General features: G+C 41.4%; 1 protein-coding gene across 4 annotated transcripts in view; it reads left to right on the top strand.

Annotated features, from left to right (window-relative positions):
- TPD52 (tumor protein D52) overlaps window positions 1-25,999 on the top strand; it is a 42,049-nt gene extending 16,050 nt beyond the window's left edge. The window contains exons 1-8 of one of the 4 annotated variants that reach the window (XM_058801581.1): window positions 8,682-8,919; window positions 13,887-14,002; window positions 15,587-15,735; window positions 16,617-16,718; window positions 17,735-17,761; window positions 22,017-22,058; window positions 23,413-23,461; window positions 24,574-25,999. In XM_058801581.1, coding sequence (XP_058657564.1) covers window positions 8,742-8,919; window positions 13,887-14,002; window positions 15,587-15,735; window positions 16,617-16,718; window positions 17,735-17,761; window positions 22,017-22,058; window positions 23,413-23,461; window positions 24,574-24,690 — 780 coding nt within the window. In that variant the 5' untranslated portion in view covers window positions 8,682-8,741 and the 3' untranslated portion in view covers window positions 24,691-25,999. Of the gene's footprint in view, window positions 1-8,681; window positions 8,920-13,886; window positions 14,003-15,586; window positions 15,736-16,616; window positions 16,723-17,734; window positions 17,762-22,016; window positions 22,059-23,412; window positions 23,462-24,573 lie in introns of those variants that run through there. The other 3 variants (XM_058801600.1, XM_058801591.1, XM_058801608.1) reach the window with 3 other exon arrangements.
- Window positions 26,000-27,035: the final 1,036 nt, after the last annotated feature.

Raw genomic sequence — 27,035 nt, 5'->3', positions numbered from 1 at the left:
GCACTGGGTAGAAGTGCAGAAGTGAAAAGTCTACCATGAAATCCCTGTCCATATCTCAGTTTAGAAAGTGTGGAAGAAAATGGAACTTTTTTCTGTCAGCAGGTAGGTATTTGTAAATCTTCTTCACAGGATGAAGGATAGGCCACAGACCTGCCCTAAGTCAGGGTGCCAGGACTCCTTGTGTTCCTGAAGAAGAGAGGTCCCTGGAGGATCCTTGGAGAATCTGAAGGAGCAGCCTGTGACTTATTACAGTCATTGTGTTAATCACAGGATGGTTAAGGCGGGAAGGACCTCTGGAGGTTCAACCCCTCTGTTAGGGCAGAGCCACCTGGAACTGGTTGCCCACCAGAACCGTATCACAGAATGGTATGAGTTGGAAGGGACCTTAGTGCTCATCAATTCAACCCCCAGACATGAGCAGGGATATGTAGTAAACCCCTCAGGTTTAGCCAGGGCCCCTTGGAGAACAGAATGCTGACACAGCAGCAAAGAAGTTTCCTGTCTCCAGGGACATCCGCCTTGTACCCTATCCCTATAGCCATGTAAGGCAATATTGTGTTAACCCTACTATTGGTCACTTATGGTCACTCTAACACCTCTGCCATTGGTCAGGATTGGATCCGGGCCAAGGGTATAAAAGTAGCATTCTGTACCCCTACTAACTCGGAAGAAGAAGAGCTGAGACCCTTCACGGAACCCCTCCAATAAAGCCATACTCGTGGAACAGCCAGCGTCTTCTGCTTCTCCTCTCTCTACCGTCTGCTGGAGCCGTAGGCCAAGGGAAAAAGCTACCTAGCAAGCAAGCTGAAATCACAAGAGCTGCCTAATCACTAAGAGCTGAATATTCCCTGCTTGCTAGGGCTGTCCCGCGGCCTTGGTCTGAGAGCGAGCTGGCTTCTAGCACCCAGTCCCCTTGGGGACTGAGCTCTGGAGCTGTAACAGCTTGCATAGGGTAAGACCAAGCAAGGCTCATTTAGGGATGCCATCCACTAACTACATCAGGTTGCTCAGGGCCTGTCTAACCTGGCCTCAAACACTTCCAGGGATGGGGCATCTACTACTTCTGAGCAACCTGTTCCAGTGTCTGACCACCCTCTGAGAAAATAATTCCTTATTGATGTCTAATGTAAATTTCTCCTCTTTTAGTTTGACACTGTTCCCCCTTGTCCTGTCACTATCTACCTACAAAGAAAGAAGTTGTTCTTCCTCTTTACAAGTCCCCTTTAGGAACTGGAAGGCCACAATGAAGCCTCCCTGGAGTCCTCTTCACGCTGAACAACCCCAACTTCCTCAGCCTGTCTTTGTAGGATCTTTCGTAGAAGGATCATCTCTGTGACCTTTCTCTGGATCAGCTCCAGCAGGTCAATGCCCTTCTTTGCTCAGAACTTCAGAGCTGGATGCTGTGCTTTAGGTGGTGTCTCACTAGGGCAGTGTAGAGGTGGAGAATCACCTCCTTTGACTTGCTGCTCACTCTGCTTTCAGTGCAACCCAGGATGTGTTTGGCTCTCTGAGCTGTAAGCACACACTGGTGGCTTATGTCTGGCTTTTGATCCACCCAAGTGCTTCTCTGCAGGGCTGCTCTCAAGGACTTGTCCCAGACTGTACTTATATCTGGGATTGCCCTGACTCAGGTGCAGCATCTTGCACTTGGACCTGTTGAACTTGATGAGGTTCTCATGGGCCCCACTTCTTGAGTTTCTCCAGGTCCTTCTGGATAGCACCTTGTCCTTCTGTTCTGCCACCTACACAGTGCAGCTTTGGATCATCTACAAACTTGCTGAATGTGCAGTTGATGCCATTATCTGTGTCATCAGTAAAGATACTAAAGACTACTGGTCCTTGATATCCATGTCCACCTTGATAATCATGTCCAGATGGATTTTGAATATCTTCAAGAATGGATTTTGTGAAGTACTTACCCTAAACCCTTGTTGCTTGCATCAAATTGTGTGCTGCTTGGTTGCTTCTGTACTTCTGCCCTTGATAGTAAATGATGGAATTTCTGTGCTACATCAAATCCAGGCATCAACTTGGGAATTATATGGTGGAAGCTACAGAGTCCCACAAGCAATGAAGATTTTGTTGGTATTATTAAGGTACTGCTAAGACTACAGAGGGTGCTTTTTTTGGTGGTTTTAATTTTAGATATACAATATGTAGTTCAGCCTAATGTGTAATTGAATTTGCTTTGTTCTTAAAACCTCAGTGTCAATGTCATGGTGGGACCTGGTAACATAGATGGGGGATGGTGGACATTTCTGAAACTGCTTTTCAGAAATGAGGCTCTGGGATGCTGTGTTAAAAGAGGGAGATTTGCTTTAAGAGTGCAGAAAAGTAGTCTTGTCTTCTGAGGGAGGCTGGGAGTCACTCCAGAATCACTCAAGTAAAACTTTTAATTAGATTGCAATGTTACATACTGAAACTTTGCTTGAGACAATCCCATTTCTGCACTGCAGTGTTCCTAATCTTTTCCAGCTATCTCTAGCTGCAGCTCAGCACTGTTTCTTTACATTTTTGACAGGGTCAGTCTCTTGCCTGAGGAATCAGAGTCTATAGAGAATGGCAGCATAACTGGGATAAGTGGCTGAAGTGAAATAACTAAACACATTCCTCTAAAATCTACCTGACAATGTTTTGACTCTGTTAATCTCACTTGGAAGTGTTCCTCTGTGTTTGTAGGTTTTGATCTGACTTCTCCAAAGTCAGTGCAAACTCAGATCACTGGTTCTGGGGTGGTGCTCTGTCCTTTGGCGTGGTCCTTTGCCGTAGATCGGAAAGCTTTTCACCTGTTACTGTTGGAGCTGACAAACATGAGCTTTGGGCACTGTTTGAGACACACAACTTTGTCATAATCTGGGATTTCTGCCTAATCTTCTAAATGCTGAAATACTTGCAAGGCAGTAGAGAATATGTGCAAATACAGAGAATTTTGTCTGACATGAATGGGTTAAGTATTTTACTGTAGTATCAGCTTGTCTAGTCGCAGGATATGCTGGAGCGTGGATGTACCCCCTCACAAGACTCAGGAAATGAGTCTGAGTTTATAATTGGATTGAGAGGAGAGACAAGAACTGCTGCCTTCGCCAAGACGTGTGTCAGCTGTCTGAAATACCGTGGGCTGAGCTCTGGTTTAAGAGAAGAGCAGCACTGGCAACCCCGTGATCCCTACCTGTAACATTTGCCAAGTGTTTGTGTTGCAGGGAGATACATCTTCAAAGAGGTGGTGGTTGGTGGTGGTGGCTTTTTCTTTGGGTTTTTTGTTTGTTTTAATCAGAGTGAGTGAAGGCAGCACTTAGGATAAATAAAGTGCTGGAGAAGATATTTCTGTACAAAGAACTGTACTGAATGATGTAGTTGTATCAGGCAGAGCTTGTCCAGAGAAAGCATGTGGGGGAGGCTGAAGTACTGAGATTAATATCATGGTGTTGAGTTGTACCCTGCTAGAAGACACTTAACCCCTTCAGCCACATTCTGCTGACCATTACTAATGGAGCTGCAGAAGCCTGTGCTTGTGCTGTTCAGGAATTGCTGCAGCTGTGCAGCTCCATTCATGTCCTGCACAAATCTCAGGGGAGTGAAAGAAGTGTCCGCTGTTAAAGGAAGGGGAGAGAATGTGAAAATAGGAGCACTAATGTACGAATTTCAGGCTTGTTTAGTCTTTGGGCTTCTGTCCTCTTGCTTCACAGCATCTTTTTCTCTTAATGCAGTTTTAAGGCCTCAGATCTGGTGCTGAAAGGCTTTACTTGTCTGTAAACTGGTAAGACTTTTAAGATCAAATTGATGCTACAGAATCTAGATTGGCTTAAGATGCTTAAGTAGATTTATGGCTCTTAAAATGGCTTATGCCATATAAAACTCTGTTGGAGTGGGGAGAGGAGCCTGACTGTTGCTGCCTGATTGGGATCTACCTGGGAAGGATGGGGGTGGTGGAAGACCACCTGGCTGGAAGTCTTTGCCCCAGACACACTTACTGGAAGGGCCTCTTATCAATCTTGCCTCTTAGCAGACTTCAGAAGTTGAAATTTAAACCAGGTCTAGGCTGAGAAGGCAAGTGAATCTCCACAGGCAACCTTGAAATAAGAGACTGAACCTTTTTACTATGCCCCCACAGAGCAAGTGCTTCTTGCACCTCTTCCCCCTCTTTGTCAACAAAGTCGTCCCATCATTTTCCCCCATTTTCTTTTGCTTGCTTGATTAAGTGCTGGAGTCATGATAGCCTGGCCAAAAGTATAGGCTGTGGTGCACAAGTTTGGCAGCTCCAGGTATAATCAGGACACAAACACAGGATGTTCAGTGTGGTGAAGGTGCCTGTGTAACAGCAGAACTCAGAGCAGATCCTGTGGATTGGTTATTTGGATAGCTTTGTCCAGAATGTTGTTTAGATCATGTCCTAGGGTAGCTTCCTCCAATCCTGAGGCATGAGTGGTAGCCTTTCCTGAGTTTAACTGTTTGTATTAAACACTACTGAACACATAGCTCAGTTTCTTCAAAGCCCAGAGGTGGTACTCATTCATACTTCCTCAGGAAACTTCATCCTGTTTTCTGTAGGGAAAGAGGGATATAATGTTTCCATGTGTAAACAAACTGTTGTTCTGCTAGACCTATATGTGGGAAAAGCAGCTTCTCCACAAGGGTACCATAGCATCCTATCCTTGCTCAGCTGCCATCAAGGTAGAAGTGCTTCAATACTATATTGCATTGCTCAAGTTGTTGCTGGAGCCTTAGGTTAAGGTGGAAGCTGCAGAGCTGGGTAGCAGGTACTAGCTGAAGAAAGAACCGTGCCTGAGACTAAGCAGGCAAATATCTGGTGAACGGTGTTTGCTCAAACTTAACAGCTTTTGCAGCTGTAGAGGGAGTTCCTTCCTTATGATTAATGAGGTGCACAATCTGTACTGACTGTTAATGCTAAATGGTTACCTGGGAAAGCTTTAAGTACACTCTGTAACCTTAGCAGGAGATTACACCTCTGTAACCTTAAGAGGAGATTACAACATGGTTAGTGGCAGGAATTGTGATGGTAATGCTTTGCTGAGGCTTGCCAAGCCTTCCTCAGACACTTTGTGACTTTCAGTTGAACTTGTCAGTGATTGGTTCAAGCATCCTTGACAGAAGGTATCTACCTTTGTGCCAGTCTCTCAGACCACCAGCTTCTAAAATGCCATAGATTACTTTAGTACTAAACTCTAAGTTACCCTGAGGTGTTAAGGGCGAATGAATGCTTGTTCAAAATCTTTGGTTTTAATCTCTTGCATAGTAAGCAAAAAACCACTGCCTCTTGGCTCTGGAACAGCTCTTTCCTTAGGCTTCAAGATCATTGCAGGTACTGCCTTGCAGCTGGTATCTGCAGTAACAACCAAGGTACAGAGTAAAACTTGATTTGCAATGCAGGGCAAAGAACAGAGATACTTGAGGATTCATGGTTAATTACTCTAAGCCATGTAAGAGAAGCCTAAACTTAAACTTCAGCACTGAAATGTGTGTGTCTTGCCTGGGAAGGCAGCATCCATCTATTAGGGTATGGCTCTGCAGCCTCAGTTCCACCTCCAGCCAGCTGCATGTGCTCTGAATTATTGTGAAGGAGAGGAAGCCCATGCAGCAGGATATTTTGGTAATGGGAGGGCCCTTTAGAAAGGCCTCTTAATGTGCCTGTTTTCATAGTGTACAGAATTCTTGATTGCTGTGACTGTCAAGAGCTACTAAACTGGTCAGAAGGCTACACACTGCAGAGAAAAACCTTGCTTTTTGGTTCTGTGCAGCTGCTGTTTGTCATCCCCATCCTGCTTTGTTTCCTTAGGCCATCACTTGAATTTAGAAAATCCCTTGGAGAGGGATTCATTCCTCCTCCAAATGCATCACAGTGAGCAGAATCTATCTTCTTTAGAATGGCTCTGAGCAGTATGGGGGAGTGCTGCCTTCCTCTGCCCTGAATCCCTGGATGTGCTAAGGAACTTCTGGGGAAGAAGCAGATAAAATTATTGTTATGGCTGGCAGGGGATCTCTTACAACTAGAGATTGTCTTCCCTGAAGTGGATGAGTTAGGAATGACAGCCTAGAAGTTGTCCTACAGTAGATTTGGAAGGGTGGACTGCAGTCCTTTCTCTTTATAGAGGGATTGACTTATACTTCAGTTTGAAGACCATCAAATTTCCCTAAGTGATGAGGAAGGAGCTTGTTCAGCAAAACAGCTTCCTTCATCTCCAGTTAGGATTTGTACCTGAGAGAAGTGAGGAACAACACTCCTGTAAACTTCAGTAGGTAAGAGAGCAGGAGGCTGATGTGTTTAGGTGATGTGTTTGGTAGGTGCTGTATCAACCCATCTGTATGGCCCCTATAATTGAGCAGAGAGAGGAACTTGAAGTAAGGAGCACTTGCATGGTGTCCCTCTCTTGGCAGTGACCTTAGAACAGTAATATTTCTAAAAACTAGAGATTGTCTTGGGTGACTTCTGAGCTTGTGCTTAGGCCATGCATAAGGAGGAACAAAAGCAGAATTCAGCCTCTCAGATTTGCAATTCAGCAAATCTTCCCTGTAAGCCAAATGTATCTTCCAGCAATGGGCCACATCCTGTATGTGTCTGTGACTACACTGAAGAGGTGTTGAAGAGTTTGGCCCATACAGATTTCTGTCAGCAGGGGTGGCAGGCCAGGTCAGTGGTTGAGACTGGCAATCCAGATTGCCATCTCTAGGGGCATGAAACCAACTTGTGCACTACAAAGATATAGGAGGAGTACCAGATTTCTTTTGAATGGTTGGTAATGGGTAAATCTGAATGTAGGGAATTTCCTGTAAAACAATAACGTAATATTTCCTTCAGGAAATGGCTAGGAAATGGTGTTCTTGATTGTTAGCAGGGATCAACAGATTTTCATAAGGGGTTCTTTTTCCTAGAATAACTAGTTGCAGTTGTAGCCCACTAGCACTGACCAGTGCTAAAGGGAGTGATTATCTAGGGTTAGGAAAAAGTCCTAGGGTGTAGCCTCCGCTTCTCTCTCTCCCTCTCTGTGTTGGGAGAGTGATGGTAGAAAACACCCAGCTCTTTGTGTGCCACATCTGATAACTTGTCATTTTGCCTAACCCAGTTAGCACAACTGCTGCCTGAGCCTTTTGCACAGAAGGCAGCCCTGAGTGCTGAGTTATACAAGGGAAAGCTGCAAAGCACAATCTGTAGCTGTTCATATTAACAAACTTGGTTAATAGAGTATCTTATTACTGTAGCTGTGTTACAGTTCTCTGCTGCCTCTGGATGCTTTAATCTCTGACCAAAGCTTTGACCTTTGCCAGATAAACTTTGCAGTATTTCTGGCAGAGTGTCAGAAATGCAGGGGGACATTCTATTTTCTTCTTTTCAGTGGGTTTAGAAAATAGCAGACTTGTGTTTTTCAGGCTCCAGCACTCTCATTGTTATGAGCCTGCAGGTACTCTGCAACTGCAGAAGTGAATGTAGGTCTTTAGCTTAAAGGATCTGCTTTTTAATTAGCTGGAAGGTCTGTTCCTGTGGCAAATGACTGATTGCAGTGGAAATGGGAAGTTAAAATTCTAGAAGGGGTGTGCTTTCTTCTCATATGCCCTGGGATTACTTTGCCTTGGACTTGACTTTGGAATGCTGCGAGGCTCCTTCACTTCTCTGGAATAATGCCTGATCAGCTCTGTCCTTACTGTGCAGGAAAAGATTAACTCCCATTTGATTATGCTCCTCTGTGTGCAGGCTGCAGTGAGGAGCCCAGGTGAAGTGTGGGGTTTGGGAGGAATTGTTGCTCAGCTCTAAAGGTGATCTACATTGCTAATAGCCTTGTGTTTTCAGTGAAAGAAACTGACCATGAAATAAAAATAAAACAATGTAGTGAAGTGCTGCAAAACTGTGCTGAGTGCCTCTTTTAGGTAAGAAGCATTTCTACTTCCCAGAGTTGAATCTTAAAGGCCTGGCATGAAGTCAGATGGCTTATGTAAGTTGATCTTGCTTCATGAGTGTGTCAAAGCATAAATACATTTCAGGCAATACAATACTGCTGTTACTGGCTGCTCTAAACAATGCTGGTTGAAGCACCAAGGACATAGGACAGTGTACTTCATAAATATTTAACAACCCCCTCCCCCCCAAAAAACCCCCTCAGACCCAGATATGTTTAGCCTCACAAGCAAAAGTCATAATGCACATTAGAAGGCTCATCAATAAACCTAGGTGGTGTTTACAGGCCAGCCTTCAGAGAGGAGTGGTGTGATACCTGGGCAGCAGAGACTGAGTTCTCTCTAGTGGTTATTACACTGATGGAAGCAGCTGGAGAAATAGCTATGCACACAGAATTTTCCATTAATCAGAGGAAAAAGTCCAACACAGATGGTATATAGGATAGATTACGGCTGGTAATCCTTTTGTGTCCTAGAAGATTAAGGATATCCTGGTGTAGCTGCAGTCAGCTGACCTTTTTTTATTTAAACGATTGAACACAGTTGATGCAGTTCTGCAGAGGACCAAGGCTGTTCCAGAAGCCATGAGTGGTGCACTGTGAATGTTTGTTAAAGGAACGGTCTGTTTAAGTCCAGCCTCAGTTACAAATTTACAGGAACTTAACTTTGTGCCATGTAAACAGCAGCAGCTCCAGGATGGCTAAGAAATCCCTTGCTAGACAGCTCTATCACATGTAGCAGAGCTGAATTCTGTGAGGAGGCACAGGGAGTGTCATGTGGAGGAATGGAGGGTTTCTGAATGCTGCTGTCTGGGTTGCCCCAGAGAGCGAAGATGAATGCTTCAGTGGAAGAGGAGGATGGCTGCACGCACTGAACTGTCTGGGTCTGGCATGGATCTGTATGAGGATTACAAATCACCCTTCGATTTCAATGCTGGAGTGAACAGAAATTATCTTTACTTGTCGCCTGGCATAAACCTTTCTCCACCTGGATCACCTACACTGGCGAAGTCTGGTAACTTCCTTCTCTTCCTTCCTTACTTCCGTTCTACGTGAAACGCTTAGCAGTTAATACCTGTAAAACTTCTCAAATTAAAAATCTATAAAAGTTGGCCTCCTGTTAATTCTGGGAGTGTGTTAGCTTCAGTGTGTCATGTAGATAATATCTCATGTGTTATAAGTTTATCAGCTTTACATTATTTGTTATTTATTCAGCAGAAAGGCAGTTTGAGGGAACATGAAGTGGCAAAACCAGTTAGGAACAAAACTGCAAGATTGGAATAATTTGCCTGGTTTAACTATTAGATTTTTTCAGGGGAGGAGGTAGAAATTGCATTTTTAGTAGGACTTCAGAGCTCTGGATAGTCTAAAATCTGCTCTTGCCTTAATACTGAAAATCTCACTGATTAATGAAAATGCCCTCTAAAACCTTTACTCCATTCCACCTAGCATTTAGAATGCTGCAAACCTTCCACCTGCAGATAGGAACTGCACTGGGATTGCCCAGTGCTGTGCTGCAGTGGCATCCATTTAGTGCTTAACCCTCTGAATTTCTTGCTGGTAGCCTGTTGTACAGAGCACCTATAGCTGTGCCTCCCAATACATCCTAGTCTGGTTTTACTGTCGTCATTGCTTTCCATTCCTTGCTGCCAGATGAAATCTTCCAAAGTAATTTTAAATATAGAAAGCTTAGACCTACTTCACGTGTGGCAAAGCAAAAGGGGGTTACACAGGTGTTAACTTTTTTTAATGGGCTTGTTACTTAAAATTTTAAAAAATATGCATCCCTTGGGGAACCTCTGTGTGAACTTTAACAACCCTCTCTGTGAACTTGATGAACTGGGGGCTACTGGGAAACAGTGGTCAGCATTCACTTCTGCAATTACTGCCTCTCCCAGCTCTTCTAAAGGAGAGGGGAAGCAGCTCTCAGTGTCAGGTGATGATGCATCACAATTACCACTGGCTTTTCTGGGCTTTATTTTCTTTTTCATTTGCTTTGAATGAATATCTAATCAGCACTTGGGAGAAGCCCAAGAATTTTCTCCCCCAGGTTGAAGAAGTACGTCTCACTTTGGCTTCTTCACTGAGATAAACAGGAAGCACTTAAATCTGATCTTTCTTATATACTGCAGAGTAAATATGCTCTGCAGTACTGTATGTTACTCAAATGTTAGAGTGATCTTAAAACTTTGCAACAGCTTGTTCTCCTGAACTATAACAAGCACCTTTTTTCTTTAGCTTTGCCAATGTATAGTGACACTCACGATGCTCATTCTGAGTGTCACATGCAGAACATGCCAGTGTGAAAAAAAGCTTTATGGAGGTTAACCCACTCCCACCCTGAGGCTGCTCATCCAAAATGAAAAGTACTTCTTAAAACTGCTCCTGTTTGCTGCTGATCTCTGAATTCAGGCCAGGGAGGTAGGGACTTCTGGTCAAAATGGAGCATGAACTTGGATTGAAACTGGCCAAAGCAAACCCCAAATCAGAAAAACTGAGGGTTAATTGAATTGCTCTAATGCTTTGCCTACCCTGGCAGAATTTAAGTCCCGTAACAGGGACTTACATGCCATTTCCCTGAATGTGATCCATGGAGTCCTAATCAACTAACTTGCTCATGTCTTTCTTTATTTGGTTCATTTAAGTAGATCTAATAAACTGCTGGGAAAATATGTTAATCTTAGAAATACATACCTAAAAACTGACCTTAAAGCTAGGTAAATTTTCTCTTACTAAGTCTTTATGATTTTTTTCCTCCCAAACAGATTTTTTATTCTATTTGAGAGACATGAAATGTTCAGTTAAACTTGGTAGTAACAGAGTACCAAATGACTGAATTTTAAGTCCTTCACAATCCAATGATGTGGGAGAACTAACATAACGAAAGGTAACAGCTTGAAAGCTGTAGTAATAATTTTTCATAGCAATATAAAATAATAATAGTAACAGTTCTGTTGGCAAAAAAAGACCACAAGTGAGAATTGCTCTCTTAGTAGTAGTTGGAGCCAAAGCATTTCCATCTGTTGGATGATTGCTGATTTCTTGGTTTCTTGCCCCATAGAAAGATCTAAGGTGGGCTGTGCATGTTTCCTGATGAAGTTTTTTCAAAGCCATGCTCTTACTGGCTGTCAGCCCTAGTTTCTGGGATACATTTAGATTGTAGGCACACCATTGTGGAGGTCTGTGGGTTGTTAGCTGTGTAGAAACTGCTCCTTGGTCAGATGGCTCAGCACAGCCTAGCCCATAGCATGGATGATCCCTGTGTCCTGCAGGTATTGAACTGAGGAATGGGAGCAAAGGGAACAGAGGGGTGAGCAGTGACAGGAGAGAGAGCAGGGGTGTCAGAGTGAAGATTGATGGGAAGGTGTCAGTATTGTTCATGTGAAGCTCAGAAAAGTAATAAATGGGAGGGGCTGTGAAGGCAAGAAGAGGAAGGCATGGTCACTTGTGCAGGGTGAGGTGTGGAGGAGTCTGAAATGATTTCCTGTTTCCCTAACAACTCAAGGAATGTGAAGGGAAGGAGAGATCGTTCTCTTGCTTCTTAGCATTGTGCCTTAAATTCTCTTTGGTAGTCAAGAAGCAGAACAATCTTAAAAATGAGTTTTCCAAAGAGAAGCTACATTCCCCAAATGGAAGCTGTTGCTGCAGGAGACAATCTGGCATGTTTTCTTACTGGTTGATTCACTTGATCTATTTTTGGTGATTTAATCCAGATGACTCCTCATAATCAGATTGAACAGACTTTCAGCTGGTTGTGCTAATGCTCTTGGAGTCAGGGTGGTTTTGGTACTTGCAAACTTTCTGGAATGGCTTTGTGATGATGGCAAGCAGGTGGTCCCTGAAGGGCTGCAGGTAAGAGCAAGGTCAGGAGTCACAGTAGAACACACTGAGGGGGTGTAGGGTGTTCAAATGCAGTTCAAATTGTTTTCCTTCAGGGTAGGTTTATGTAATTAATAGGTTAAATAGCAATTTAACAAAAAGGTGTGGCATTCTTAACTGTTAAGGAAATATGTTGATGCATAAAACAAAAGTTATCTGATTGTGAGACATAATCCTTTGTTTTAGGTGCCATAGGGCTGTGCTTTAGTTTGGGCATTAGACTTTGAAGTTCTCACTGCCCTAGATTTTTGACACAAAATAGTGTATTGGGAAACCCACAGGACCTACATTATGTTTGTGTAGAAGACATGTAAATCTCTGGGAAAACGTGGCACAAATCTCATGAATAAATGCAGATTTAGGTTTAATTTTCCTCCTGTAGGCTTCCTTCTCAGTGCACTTGGTAGTAACAGCATTCACAAAAAGTCCTGTCCATGTAGCAGTGTGCTTCTAGAGGATAAGGGTTTTGGACACAGATACAGACAGACAACATACCATTTTGGAAAGAATTTGTGGGATTGAGTTTTACCTGAGTTCAGTAATGTGATCCAAGAACAAGGTTTCTTCTTTGTTTGGCTTAACAGCTGCTAGGACTGTATTTCATAGAATGTGTACAGCTAATTAGAGACTCACAGAATCTTTTTTTTTTCCCTGATTTTTCAGTTGATTGTGATGTAGGTGTTTGATATGAAACTTCACAGCAAAATCATAGTGGTGATAATGAGTTTTTGATTCTCTAAAGATAGTATGGAGTGCCATCAGAAGCTGCTGAAAAGATAATGGAATTTTATTGGCATATTATTTATGGTTAATTTCTATAGTGATTAATAGGAAATGTTACTTAATCCCTCTTCAGCTTAGATCAATGATATATTTATGTGCATATACACATGCTCACATATGTATGTGTGTATATGTACACATACATACACTCTTCCTTGCTCCTTATTAACAGGCAATCCTGATCCTTTCCTCTTGTATTTTAAGATTTTTATTTGGCTTCTTTTTTTTTCATTATCTGTAAGGCTGTTTTATGTCTTGAATAGAGAATTCTGGGAATCCACAACCATTCCAGCATGCAGTCTCCCTGCAAACTGGTCTCTCTGCAATTAGAATAGAATTCCTTGATTTTGGCAATCTTTAAGTGTCAGCTACAAAGACTCAAAATGGGAAGTCTTTTGCTGGAAATTTTGTTGCATAAAAGGTGTTTAAAATGGTCTTACTGCAAGCACTAAGGAGTAAAAAAATGAATAATTACAGTTATTGCATCGTGGTAATACAAATATCATCCTCCTTCCTTGCCCTGAAGCTGTGAAAGCAAAAGTTGAGGAACACCATGGAGATGTTTGTGGTTTATGTAAGAAAATTAGGCAGAGTTTTGGTTTCTGGATTTGGAAGAGGCAGCAGTTTAAGTGGATGCACATTCTTATCAGTCTCTCCTGCTTTGAAGCAACAGCCTTTCATTCCTGAGCTTTGTCTCTGGACTTCCCATCTGCCTTAAGGTCCAGGTGCAAACCAGCAGCTTATTTCCAGTTCCATGATATCTGCAACCTTCTAGGCACTGTGGTCCCAGTTACTAGGGACAGAGAGATCAAGCAGGGTACAGGGTTCATACTTACAGTGCAGTAGTTTTCTGCACTGTTGTTAGCCTTGCTTGTGGCTGCACCCAGTGTGCACTTCATAATCTGATCCAGAGAGTAGTAAGGGAGGGAGCCTCTGCATTGGCCTTGGGCATCTCCAGCACTTCCAGAGTTTCTGTGCCAGATGTGCACAGACTCCTGGGCAAGGTTGTGTAGGAAACACTGGTCAGGACATAGTGTTCTGTGTCTTGGTTTCTCTCACAGAGCAGTGGGATGTGTTGTTCTCAACAGGTTTCCAATCTCCTATTACAGCAGCAGTGCCATTATATTGAGCTTTAATACAGCTTGATAGAATGAAATGTAAAATGCCTTTGGTTTCCTTCCTCTAGTTGGGGAGCATGACTTTGGTGTCCTCTCATCAGTTTTTTTTGTGCACTGGGATGGAAGAGCCATGTGCTAATATTAGCTGCTGTTTGGCAGTCTTGTGGTGATCTCACTTTTAATGCTTTTTATTAATCTGAAGGGCTGCTGAGGAGTGACTCTATACCTGAGGTTGGAGAGGATGTTGCTGCTACAGTCAGTATGGCAGAAACACTCTCAGAAGAAGAACGGGATGAGCTAAGAAAAGAGCTTGCCAAGGTAATTCTTTTGCAAATAGCTCTTAAACTTGTTTTGATGATGAAAATCTGGAATAATGTTATCTTTAAACATACACTTAATGCTTTGCATAGTTATTCTCTGAGTGTCTAAAGCTGGCACTCCTGTATATTGCAGGTATATAGATATACAGATAGGAAGGAAGGGTGTCAAGGAGAAAAGAACAGCCAGTTCTAGTGATGGGGAATTAAGCTGGAAGTGCTGAATACACAGGTTTTAAACTACGATACATAAATACCTAACCCATTTTTTTTCCCCTCGAGTGAGAAGGGGTTAAATCAGCAAAGAGAACATGGTTGGAAACCAAAACCCAAGTATTGTCTCAACAGGTGTGGAGTAGCTAAAGCTGTTTCCTTCGTGAATAATGCTTTGTAGTAGGATCTGGGTAGGCACTGTATTGCTAATGTCTAACCATGTTACTGTTCTTGTCCATAACAGAATATTTTTAAGGGTGAGAAAAAGTAGCATTCTTTGAAAAACAGACATGCAAATATTCAGGCCTGATACACGCCAAAGTCAAGCTTTATTAAGCAGCCAGTCTTTTTTCTTTAGTAGCTCTATGGGACTTTATGAAAGACACTAACTTAAGCCTAAGGTTAACAAACAAAGTTTAGCTTTAAATTAAGCACTTTGATACATTCTTGTATTTGGCAGTCCTGAGTATCATTTCATGCCAAAGATAGTGAGGGTGGGCTGATCCTGCTAGGATATGTAAGATATCCAAAACAGAGGTGCATTGAAAATACTGTAAGGAACTGTACTTCTGTAAGGAGCTTAAATGAGTGGGCAGCCTGCTGCTCTAAACTGGGGTGATCTTGCCTGGATGAGGAAGTAGGATGGGAGGGATGCCCTTGCCTTTACACATATGGCCTTAGTGCCTCTGTCACTTCTATAAAGCTCACAGAATGGCATTGTAGAACTGTGCTGACATCTCTGGTCATGTTTCCAGGCTTAAGTGACCATCTGAGTAAAGAAGGAAGCACACACACAATATAGGTTTCTAGTTACAGAGCAGGTGCTGTGTTGTGGGATTGCTCAGACTTCCACCATTTCCACACCTGCTCTGGGGAAGGCACTCCTATGGCTGAATCCAGTCTAAGCCAGATCCTGGCTTAAGCCACAGAAGGACCTTTCTGTTGAAGCAAGGAGACAAAATGTGTGTATGAGAGACATGCTCTGAGCTTCCTGGTACTGGTCACACATTGGTATATCTTCTGACATGGAAGCAGAATACAGGGTTGGCAGTTGTCCTAGGTTTGACTAATCTTCAACCTTTACATATCATAGGTACTAATTTCTAACTATGCAGTCTTTTAGTTACCAACTTCCTTGTACATGTTCCAGTAACAGAGCTAGCTGCAGGTAGAGTACTTTCTCACTAGCTCTTGTAGTGTCTGTTAGATTTCCCTTTTAGTATTTAGGAATGACTGTGAGGCAATGTTAAAAACCTCTGTTAGCCCTCCCATTACTGGTGTCTGGTGGATGCTTTAAAGAAATATATAGTTAAATGGTTGGGTGTATTCCTTGTTAACTGTTAACCACTTGTTAACAACTCTGGTGCCACAGGTGGAAGAGGAAATCCAGACGCTCTCACAAGTGTTAGCTGCCAAAGAGAAGCATCTAGCAGAAATCAAGAGAAAGCTGGGAATTAACTCACTACAGGAACTAAAGCAGAACATTACCAAAAGCTGGCAAGATGTTACATCAACCACGGCGTACGTACCAGCTCATGATGATTGTTTAGACTGCTGAAGTGAAAACTGTTTAGGTCTTGTGTCACGTCTAAACACTCTGTTCTTGTGAAATGAGTATATATAACACAGAGTTAAGTTGTATTAATATTTCTCTGGATAAATCAACAGACTTTTTAAAAAGAAGAACACTGCAAGCCATATCTCATGCAAAAGAAGAATGATTGACCAAAATATGGGCTGTTCTAACACACTTTTTTTTTGTCTGATACATCTGAGATACCAAGGTGTCCTAAGTCCAACAGAATACCCTTGTTTTCTACCCTTAAAAATTGTTGTAAATTGAGCCCATGCAGGAGGAGTGTGAAGTTACAGTTACTGTTCTTGCCAAACACAATTGTTAACTTAAGGTCTAGAGCAAGCTGCCTTCTGCAGTTAATAACCACAGATTGTCACAAGATGTACCTCAAACTTTTTATGGTGAATTTTGTTGACAGAACTGTGTGGTACAAGAATAGACACTTGGCACAAAAAATAGACCTTTTGTTTTGTTTATTTGTGTTTTGTTTTCTCTTGTATTTTTTGGAGTTTTTTTTTTTTTTCTTGATTGGGGTGTTTTATGTGTGTGTTTATTTTGTATTTTAATAAATCCTATGATAGCAGATAGCATCTGTTCTAGGGGTAGGGTAGTAGGTGCGTGTCGGTGAACTGTGTCTGGTCAGAGCTGGCAGAGATGCTGTAGCCAGAAGGGACTGCAAAGGCTGAAAGTAACATCTTAAGCACGTTTTCCATATGACCCCAAAGCTGAAGTGTACCTCTGAATTTAATACAAATAGACACACACTAAAACTTTCCTTATGTGTTCATTAAAAAAACCTAAAAACTAAATGCTTTTTTGAAAACAGATACAAGAGAACATCAGAAACCCTGTCTCAGGCTGGTCAGAAGGCTTCTGCTGCTTTTTCTTCTGTTGGTTCAGTCATAACCAAGAAATTTGAAGATGTCAGGTAGGTTTATTTACCTTTTCCCAAGTAATTGCATTTTTTATTTAAGCAATTATCACTGCAATAAATTTATGCTGCTAACATACCTAGTGCTTCTAAAAGCTAATCTATCCAGAGCCTTCAGCAACTGTTTTAGGGGAGGTAAGAGACTTGCTGCAGAATCTGTTTGTATGTCCTCACTGGTGCTGAGGAGTTCTGTGGTGTGTGTTTTATGCAGGCAAGAGAAGCAATGTGTGCTGCCGCCTCCATTGCTGCTCTTGCTATTCTGGTGTGATTGCAGGTGGCACTGTCTGCCTGCCGCTGCGGGGTACACATAGCACTGTCATTCCTGCTCTCTTTCTCAGCTTGTGGAATATTTAAACAACTAATGTCTTTCACTGTTTGTGTTTTGTTGTTTTCCTCTTTTTGTTGTTGTTGTTTTTGTTTGGGGATTTGTTTGTTTGTTTTTGTTTTGTGTGTCAATTCCTTCCAAGTCTGTTTTGTTTCTGTCTAAGCTGTTCTGCCTCATAGAAGTGGCTTGATTTTATTACATTTTTTAAGAGACTATTGGCACTTTTTAATTCTTAAATATTATTGGCATGCAATATTTTGACTTTGTGCCAAATGACACAGCCCTACATACACATTAGGTAAGTCTGCCAAGTAATTTTTAGAACTATTTTGAGCTGCTTGCAAAAATCCTGCTGGATGCAATACAATCAGATGCTTGGCTGACAATTCCTGGATTATGTAATTCTTAGTACTGGAAGCTATACAATTATTCATCTCCACAGGTAATTTGTTGTTGTTAAACTTATTTTTCAGTTATTGGGCAAATAGAAATTCACACATTCTCACAGAATATTGCTGCTTTGGCAGCAGTGTAATAAAATCAGCCATTTTAAAGTGCTGCCATTAACTTCTTGCTTTATGGAGTCTAGTGAGAAAATGCTTTGAGTACAACTACACAGTTACAGATTTTTCTTCATATTTATGAGAAGTTCATTTCTCTCTTTACTGCTTACTCTGGCATTGTGCAGACTACAGGCATTTTCACATTCCTTTAGGTAAGGTGGACACAAGAATTGCTTCTCAAACTAAGCATGTAGTCAGACCATCTCCATTACAGTTTTTCATTTAAGTTTTCTCTGTAAAAGGTAATTTCTTCTTTTTTTCAGTGTTAGTAAGGGTAAAACTGAAGCCCATTTAATGTCAGGGAAGATGTTTCTTCATGTTCACCTGGTAACTATCTCAAAACACGAAAACTTGAGTATACCTAATAATTTATGTCTCTCTTCCTTGTTAGAAATAAACCCACTAAAATGATGCTGCAAGTTTTTTTTATCAGGAGACAGAATATGGTGTTGAGGTCAATGGCATGCAGGATTCCTCCTTCTTTGTCTGTACAGTGTTTGTGCCATGGCAGAACAGAGATTTCCCCCTTTTTGTGTCTATTACAATGGCTGTTTAGCATTGTGATTCTAACTAAATAACTAGAGTCTAAATGTAAAATAGTTTATACATTCTTTGTTCATAGTTTGTCCAGTGAAACAATCCTTGAGTTGATTACTTTAGCAATGCCAGTATCTTATTTACTTCATCTACATTACCTTTGATCTAAGCAAATACTCAGTGTTTTCAGCAGTTAAAATTCCTGTGTAACAACTTCTGTCCATTGCCTCTCAGCCCATCTATCTGAGCCTGACTTAATCTTTTCTGTACTCCGCCACTAAGGAGCTAAAGAGAGCAGTAGGATCTCTATAAAGATGTTGGGGTTTGGCTACTGGAGTACTAACTGGGAGCTGTTGTCCCAGGGGAGGAGATGGGCAGGGGCACAGGATGCTATGAGAACTCAGACTCTGAAGTGAGCTCAGTTTGATCAGGTATAAGAATAGCAGCCAGTCTCAAATATGTCCTGTTCAGCATCAGTGAGAACTTGGAAGAATTTTCTGTTCCTTTTGGATACAGAGCTCAGCTGCTCACTTAGCAGGAGTCACATTTCTACCTTAAGGCTGTGGTGTTCCACAGTTATTATTGGACTATTTCACTGGACAAGGACAAGCACAGACTCAGATCTGTTGCCTACTTCAGGAATACCTTAGGAGTGTCTTAATTACTCCAGTTAGAGGCTCTGTGAGTGTTGAATACTCTATCAGAAACTGTGCCCCTGGGAGAGAATGTAACAGTATCAGAGAAGTCTGCACTGTTGGTGTGCTTCTCAGGGAGAATCGTGGTGGTGGTGGAAATGAAAGGTATCGATATAAATTCAGGGGTAGCTGTGTTTAGAAAACAAAATAAAAGTGTGAAGAATTAGTGCTGCTAAAGATCTTAGTTGCACTTGAAACAAAATATTAAAGATGTTTTTCATGAGAACCAAATTCATCTGAATTCAGGTCTGAGGGTTATATAACTACTTAAGGGCAAGTCTGAGCTTCAGAAAAGTTTAGATGCCTCAATTCTTTCCTGGAAGTGAGAGTTTATGGGCCGATACTTGAACTTGTACTGAATATGCAGGTTCATTTTTGTTCTTAACCTCTTGCATTGGCTTCATTTTGGCTTCACTTTCCCTTGTATTGTTTTGGTTGAGGGACTTCTCAGCTACAGTGGTGTGATTTCTTCCCTGTTGGACTATTTCATGGACATATTCCATGCAGCAAACATCACACACAGATCTTGATTTGGGCACTGCAAAGTGATGTAATAGGGAGTTGCAAAAGGGAGTGAGGCAGCTGCTGGAGCTGTGATTTTGGAAATTACTGAAATGGAGAGGAAGGGGGACTGGTAGTGCAATGTCAGTGCATTTTTGCTTCCTTTTTGTATTTGCTTTCTCTGCCCTTTGTTATGATGAAAATGAACTCTGTTCCATCTTAGGTTTTTCTTAATACCTTTATTCTCTTTATAAGAATTTATTGAAGTTTTGATAAGCTAACTTTCCTTCCGTAGGCAACAGTATTCTGTGCAAAGTAGCAGTACCAAGATGTAGCTTCTGAGCAGTCATGACTTTGCACTTGGCCCTTCTTGCACTGCATCCCTATAATGGAGCGAAGTCCACCTTTGCCTTGCTCTGAGATTACAGAATAACTTTCTTTGCTTGCTTTAGAAGTCTGATCTCTGATCATGGATTCCTAAATACCATAACATATCAGCTGGAAATTTAACTACAAAGTAACTGGCTACTGTGTATGTTGAGCTGTGTTTTCTAGGCTGCGACTCTGGCATACCTCTTTGTGCCTTTTCAAAATGTGAGGCAATGGAAAAATCATTTTTTTAGCTTTAAAAAAATGATTGTGTAGAGGATAAGAAAGCTTTAATACAATACAAAATGCATGGAAGACTGGAGAGCAGCTTACTGTGCCTCTTTTATTTATTGTCTTTTTTAAGCTAGGTGTTTGCTTTTGAGCATTGCAAAGAGGGCATGTCTTTCAAACTGCCTGAGTTGATGGCCTAGTTGAGTGAGTGCTTTAGTGTGGCATTCTGTGATTTGGGAAAGAAATACAAGTTCTCTTCATAAAGATGTTCAAGGCTTAATTGTGCCTCTTGCATTACCTGAAGAATAGGTGGTTTATGTTAAAAAAATCAACTGCACTTATCTAATTCAGTTCTCCTGCAAACCAGATCATGGTATGATAAAACTATGTAATATCTTGTGGTGTTTTTTTGCAAACTGGATACTGAGGGTATACACAAGTGTATTGTCCAGCAGCAAGTAAATTCTTCATGAATTCATGAATAGTTCTTCTATTAAATGATGTCTGAGATGAAACTAAACTTTTGTAGACACCTGTTAGAACATCTGTGATACACTATAGGTTGTTGTTTTTCAGAGTGAGCAGTTCTACAGTTTGTAAATATATGTATTTAATCCTCTTTAGCCTTAAACTTCTTGCAGAGAGAAACTTCTTGCAGCATGAGGGGAATTGGCTGAGCATTGACTGAAACTAGTGTAGCTCTGTAAGAAAACCTGCTATGTAGCAAGCCCAGAACTTGTAGTAATCCACATCACAGTGAAGGATATATATTACAGTCCAGGAGACAGTCAGCTTGTCTGTGATCTGGAAAGGCCTGTGGAAGCCAGGCCATCCATAAGAATGAAACACAGGAGAAATGGGCTTGGGTAAATAGATGAAACATAGCTGTGCATTAGTGAAGTGTCAGGAAAGCATCTGGCCTTGTGTATCTGATTCCCAGTACACTGTAACTACAGATTAAACCATAGTTGTGCATCTGCCTTAAGGGATCTCAGCCTTTTTTCTATCATGGTATTTTACTAATGAGCCCTCATAAAGGATCTCGTAAAACTTTTTCTGCAATAAACATAGAACATTTTTTTCTTCTGTGAATGTATCTTCCATTGATTGTGCTGAGATGCTAATTGTAAGTTTGGAGGTACATTTTATGAGAGTTGTTTCCCTTCCCTCCTCTTCTTCCCCAACAACTGCCTGAAAAGTATTCTCTTGAAAGTTACCATAAAGCCCAGAAAATTTTGACATTCCATATATAGTTATGAAAACCTAAGATCATCACTTGTAATAACTCTCAGTTACTGTTGTGGTATTTGGTAAGAATTATTTAACATATAAGGCTTGTTTGTATCTGCAGTAAACAGGGATTTCCTGTATGGAACTAAATTAGGTGTGTGGTAGTGGTGTTGAAGCTGTGCAGGAGCTCCTTCATCTATATCCAATTACCTTCTAGAAGTAGATGTGTTTTCTCGCTGGACAAACAGTAACTTTATAGCAACACTGGCAAGTTATAGAAATCCTCCATGAATTTCAGAACACAGGACTTTATCCTGCTCCCAGCATAAATCCAACCTTGAATACTGACTGATGTGACTGCTTTTGTTGATTATTTGTAGATAATTTGTATTGATGAGTGTAAAAAATTTTACTGAATGTAAATGGAAGCCTTCTGGATGTAGAGATAATTTTTTAGTAGGAAGATTAGCTGATTTATAAGACTCTCAAGTGTTTGCTACTCACTATTGTCAAAACTGTAAATGCAGCATGATTCCTGTTGCTTGAGAAACTTAAGGAGCAGACAGACTGTTGCAGCTAAGCAGAACAAGTACTAACAAGCATGGCACTTGAATCTTTCTAAAAGAGAAAAAGGTTGCTGCAGCTTTTGCTCTGACGTACTTGTGTGTGTGTGCATGGCTAAGCAATTTAAGAAAGCAAACCCAAGCAATTACTAAGACTGTGTAAGACTGTTTGGCTGTTTACCAAAGATAGTTTACAGAAGTCAGCTCTCTAAGCCAATTTCTTCTCAATGTAATCCTTAAACTAACCTTTTGCTTTCTTTTCTCTTAATGCTGGCATGTAGTATACGCTCCATACAACATTCAATTAGTATGCCTATTATGAGGTAATGTATGCATAATCCAGCTCTTTGGTTTATTTATTTTCATGTGTGGAATCAAGTCACATTGAACTTAAGTCAACTAACATAGTTTTATAAAAAAGCAAAAAGCCCACCCAGCTTTGTAATGGATTTCCTGCACTAACATATAGGGTAAAATTTGTTTTATTTCTGGTTAACAGAGGTGGTTATCAAACATCTGGAAAGTGACATTTCCCTACTGTTAGGTGTAAAACTATAACAGCTTTTCCCTGTTTGTTAGGTGTAATGTTACTAAGTGATTCCAAGTTTTAAAGGCAGTAGCTTGGCATATATTTTTGAAAATGAAAGTGAGTAAAAAAACCCCTGTGGTTTCACAAGAAGTCTCTTGGTGATCTGGGGTGCTTGCCTTTTCTCTCCACTTGCTTGGCACTGTGTCCCTCTGAGAGTCTGGTTTGACACAAGTGTCACTGTGTGCTCTCCCAAGGGAAAAGAGTGCAGCTGAGTGTGGCTGACCCACACAAATGCCAAGCAAAGCAAGAAGGGAAGCTGTAGGCTTCTTCTGAAAAACACCCTTGTCTGCAATATTTATATAATACATTTTTGAGTAATCCTTAGTCCTGGTCCAATGAAGGCAAGCATTTTCCATCCTACATAAAGGCAGAAAAAGTGTTGCACAGATTTGCACGTAGCAGTGACAGCTACTTGGAGCATTAAGCCACTTTTCTGACCCTAATGAATTATACACCAGCCCTCAGCACTGGAAGTCCCAAGCTGTCCTGCTTTTTGTATGCAGAACTTATTATTTGTAAGTACAGCTGCCTTTGGCACTTAAAGGCAAGGGAGAGTTTTATTTAAATGTAACATGTTAGCAGAAAATGCCACTGTGAACCATGTTTTATTTATTGAACATGTAGCAAAGTAAACTGAACTGGTTTTCCTGTAAAAAGTAAAAAAAAACCTGATGAGCTCTCTTCAGCAATAATGTATTAGGCTAACCAGAAGTGATGACTAAGATTTTCTGAACAAATGCTTTAAGCCAGAAACATGTTTGAAAAGACTGGGAATAATAAGCTAAACCTAAAATACTTGCTAGTTCTCCCTTCCATGTTGGTAGGAAGGGTCCTATTGTGGACCTGGCAATGTTTTGTTGCCAAGATGAAAGTGAGCCTGCAATTCAAGTATGTCTGAATTTTAGTTTTGTAGTACTTGGGAGGATCAGGATGTAAACTATTTTTAGGGTATCTTTAAAACAGGGAAAGAGCCCCAAACAAATCTCTTGTTACTGTTGGGAAAAAGGAACTGTCTGCTTGGTTTGTGATGTTTATAGGTTAAGTAGATGTGGTTTTAATTCTGTGGATCCTTTTTTTTATTTTTGTAGAAATTCTCCTACTTTCAAATCCTTTGAGGAGAAAGTTGAAAACTTCAAGGTAAGAATTTCTAAAACATTTTATAGATTGTGCAGCTGTGGATATGGAGAAAAGACTCAAGTTCTTTTGGGCAGCCTATTTTTTAGTTACTGGTAAACTGTTGAAGAGGTACTTGGATGAACATCTTTTTAAGTCCTGTTGAAACAGTTTCTCTGCCAAATGATTTGGAAATAAAGTAACGGGCTGCCTGCACGTCATACAGGAGGATGCCTTTAGAAGAACTAGCAGCCAGCTAACCTGCACAAACAGCTAGTATTAGGTGTGCAAAATAATTAATACCTAATGCTAGCTATCCAGAATTGTCTAGGCTTTTATTTCAAGCCTTTCTAGGGACTAGTATCCTACACAGGAGAATACCTTGGGATACATCTCTGGCATAAAAGACAAAAGGCCTTTGCACCTTAATTTTAACTTCACTCCTGAAAGCCTCAAGTGTCAGAAACAATCATTAATAACTTCTCCAGGTAAAAACTCACTTCAAAAATAACTAATTTGTGTAATCAGAACCAGATTTGACTTCTCCTGGGCACACTGGGCTGAATGAGAAGCATGCAAGTGATAGCAAGGGGAACTGGGCCTTCTTTTCTTGCAACTAATTGACATTAACATCCCTGCAGTCCCACAGAGAGTATGGGCGGAGGGAAGTCAAAAGGCAAACATGTTACATGGAGAAAGTAACATAGTTGCTCTGCTCCCCTGAAGAACTCAGGACTTGGTCTTAAACCTCAAAAATGTCCAAAATTCTTTCTTGAGAAATAAAGTAGCGAGTTTTAACTCTGAATCTCTTAAAGACTTCTTGGTTTGAAAGGCTTCATACCTTTATCCTCTTGAAACTGAGGTTGTATCAACCTTTGGACTCTGGAATCAGCCCTGGAATGAGGGCTGCTTCGTGTATCTCAAAGTCAAAGGGAGATTACTGTGTTAATCTGCTGGTGAGTGTTTCCTGCCAGATATGTACAGATTTGTTTCAAGAATATTGTGGAGGTCTCCTAGACCTGGAAAAGCTGCTTTGTTGAAAGTTATCAAACCAGACATACTGGTTTTGTACAGTTAAGCATGTTTGGCATGCCTACTAACTACTATGCTTTGTTGGGGCTCTCTCTGTGTTCTAGTCTAAAGTTGGAGGAAGCAAACCTGCTGGAGGAGACTTTGGAGAGGTTCTCAATTCTGCTGCCAATGCCAGTGCCACAGAAACTATTGCAGAACAGACAGAGGAGGAGACCCACTGAGATTTCTGCTTCTGTCCTGCTACCCACTGCCAGATGCTGCAAGGAAGACCAAGCACACTTGTAACATTCTCTGCGCCCCTTCCACCAGATGTGCTTTTATTTAGCACGTAGTTATTTTACCCAATTAACTGATACCAAGCTTGTTTGTGGGTTCAAAATATTTTTGAAGCTAAAATACATTGTTTGGGATTTTGTGTGGGAAGGGGAATTTCTATGCCTTTCAAGCATTTAAAGGACTTACCTGTAATTTGAAGACAACCTTTAAAATATAGCAATGAAAAAAACCTCTTTTGAGAAGTTAATTATATTGTACAGATACTGTGGATGCGTATTTTCTTTTCAATCTGTAATTACTGCTCAACTTAATCCTTATGAATCTACTGCTGCTGCCAAACTGAAGCTTGTTACTTCGCTCCCTTGTGATTGTTTCAGTTGAGTGTTGCCTGCAAGGGACACTGGACAGGAGGCTGGACAAGGAGGAAGGATCACTCCCAGCTACAGAAAGGACTTCAGTTTCAGCAGGCTTTACACAAGCTATAGCAGGATCACACATGAGTAGGAATGTACTGTCTTTTGAGCATGTTCCTCATCCAGCAGGTGTGGAAAGGTGATAGTACATGTAAACTTACCCATCTGTCCGTGCACTGTCCACCTCAGAAACTTCTGACCAATGCAGATGGAAGCAGATGCCTCATAGTGCTGGTTTGGTTCAGTCACCATAGCATTTTCAGGCTTGTTTCTTGTACAGGATGTCACTGTGGTAAGATAACACTCTTGGACCAGTCACAAATAGATTCATTCACATGTGGTGGTGTCATATTCACACTAACAAAGCATGGACTAGAAGAATAAGCCCTGACCCCAGAAGTGGTTCTTTTGTAGTCATCAGGAGAATTGCTCCTATAGCCTAATGTTGTTTCTCTTGTAGGCTGAGCCCTGAAAACATCTGCTACACCATCTTACTCTTTTTAAATGTATTTAAGCCAACACCCCTGTTGCCAGCCCCAGAAGTCTGTTTGGAGAGGTGCACAGTGTCACTGCTCAGTGTAGCTCTCCTAAAAGATGTGTCCTCCTGCATCTTGTTTTGTCTGCTGTACTTCTCAAATTTCTTGTGTTTTATGTGTTTCTGCCACATGGTTAGAACATTTTATCACCCTGCTTAGAACTGGAAACAAGTTTTGCTACATTTGTGTGAAATCCATGAAACTTCAACTGCCACAGGTGTCTGGAGGAAAAAAAGTGGGCTCCTGACAACCTTGCTAGCATGTCAGATGTAGAATGTGTGCTTAATTACAATGTGAGAAGCTTAATAAAAGTGTATGTGAGGAATGTATTGTCCTGTGAACATGGAGGATAATGTAAATAAGTAAGGAGATTTCATTTCTATTTGAAGCAGTCCTTTAAGTTTGGTTCAGAGCAGTGCTGGTACATACTGCTGTACTGCTTTGGGCACTCTGCATGGCTGAGCTTGGCATTTCTAGAGAACACTGAGCCTAGGTTGCCTTCTAGTGGCTTACATAAAATTACAAATCACAGCATTGTTAGGGTTGTAAGGGACCTCTGGAGTACATCTAGCCCGAACTCCCTGTTGAGGGAGGCTCACCTCTGGAGCAGGTTGTACAAGACTGTGCCCAGGTGAGTTTGGAATGTCTCCAGAGAGTGAGAATCCAGGACCTTCTTCAGCAGCCTGTTCCAGTGCTCTGCCACTATATAAAATTAAACTGCCCTGGTTACATTGTAAAGTTCAGAAAACAGGTTGACGTGTTCCCTCAGCCTCCAACAGCTGCAACTTAACAAAGGAACAGAGAATTGAATGGTATAGAGAGAAAGGAGCTCTTCCTCTTTTGGGTCAGTACCATGTAGGGCAGGTTCTTCTGGAATATGATCCTTATTGGATGGGTCTTTTATTTATTTATCTAACTGACAAGGAGAAAGGTCATCTATTCCAGATTCCAGAGTTGAGCTTTCTGTTTTCTGAAGGAAAGCTTTTTTTTTTTTTTTTTTTTTTTTTTTTTAAGGCCACACTCCAGGAGTTTTTGCTGCATCTTCCTCTGCCCACAGCTTCCTTTCCTCATGTGCAGGTGGCTTTGGGGCTGCTGTGAGCGCTGAAGCTTTGCTTTCAGGGCTGGTGTAGTAATCACAGAATCAATTAGGCTGGAAAACACCTCTGAGAGCAGGGAGTCCAGCCTACAAGCAAACAGCACCTAACCATGGCACTAAGTGTGGCTCCAGAGGGGAGGCAGAAGGTTGTGCCAGGGAAGGTTCAGGCTGGCTATTACAAGAAGGTTTTTCCTGCAGAGGGTGTTTGGGCACTGAACAGGCTCCCCAGGGAATTGGTCACGCAC

This window comes from Ammospiza caudacuta, chromosome 1, assembly GCF_027887145.1.
Source record: "Ammospiza caudacuta isolate bAmmCau1 chromosome 1, bAmmCau1.pri, whole genome shotgun sequence".
Taxonomy (NCBI): Eukaryota; Metazoa; Chordata; class Aves; order Passeriformes; family Passerellidae; genus Ammospiza; species Ammospiza caudacuta.
This window is presented reverse-complemented; position numbering and strand designations above follow the sequence as displayed.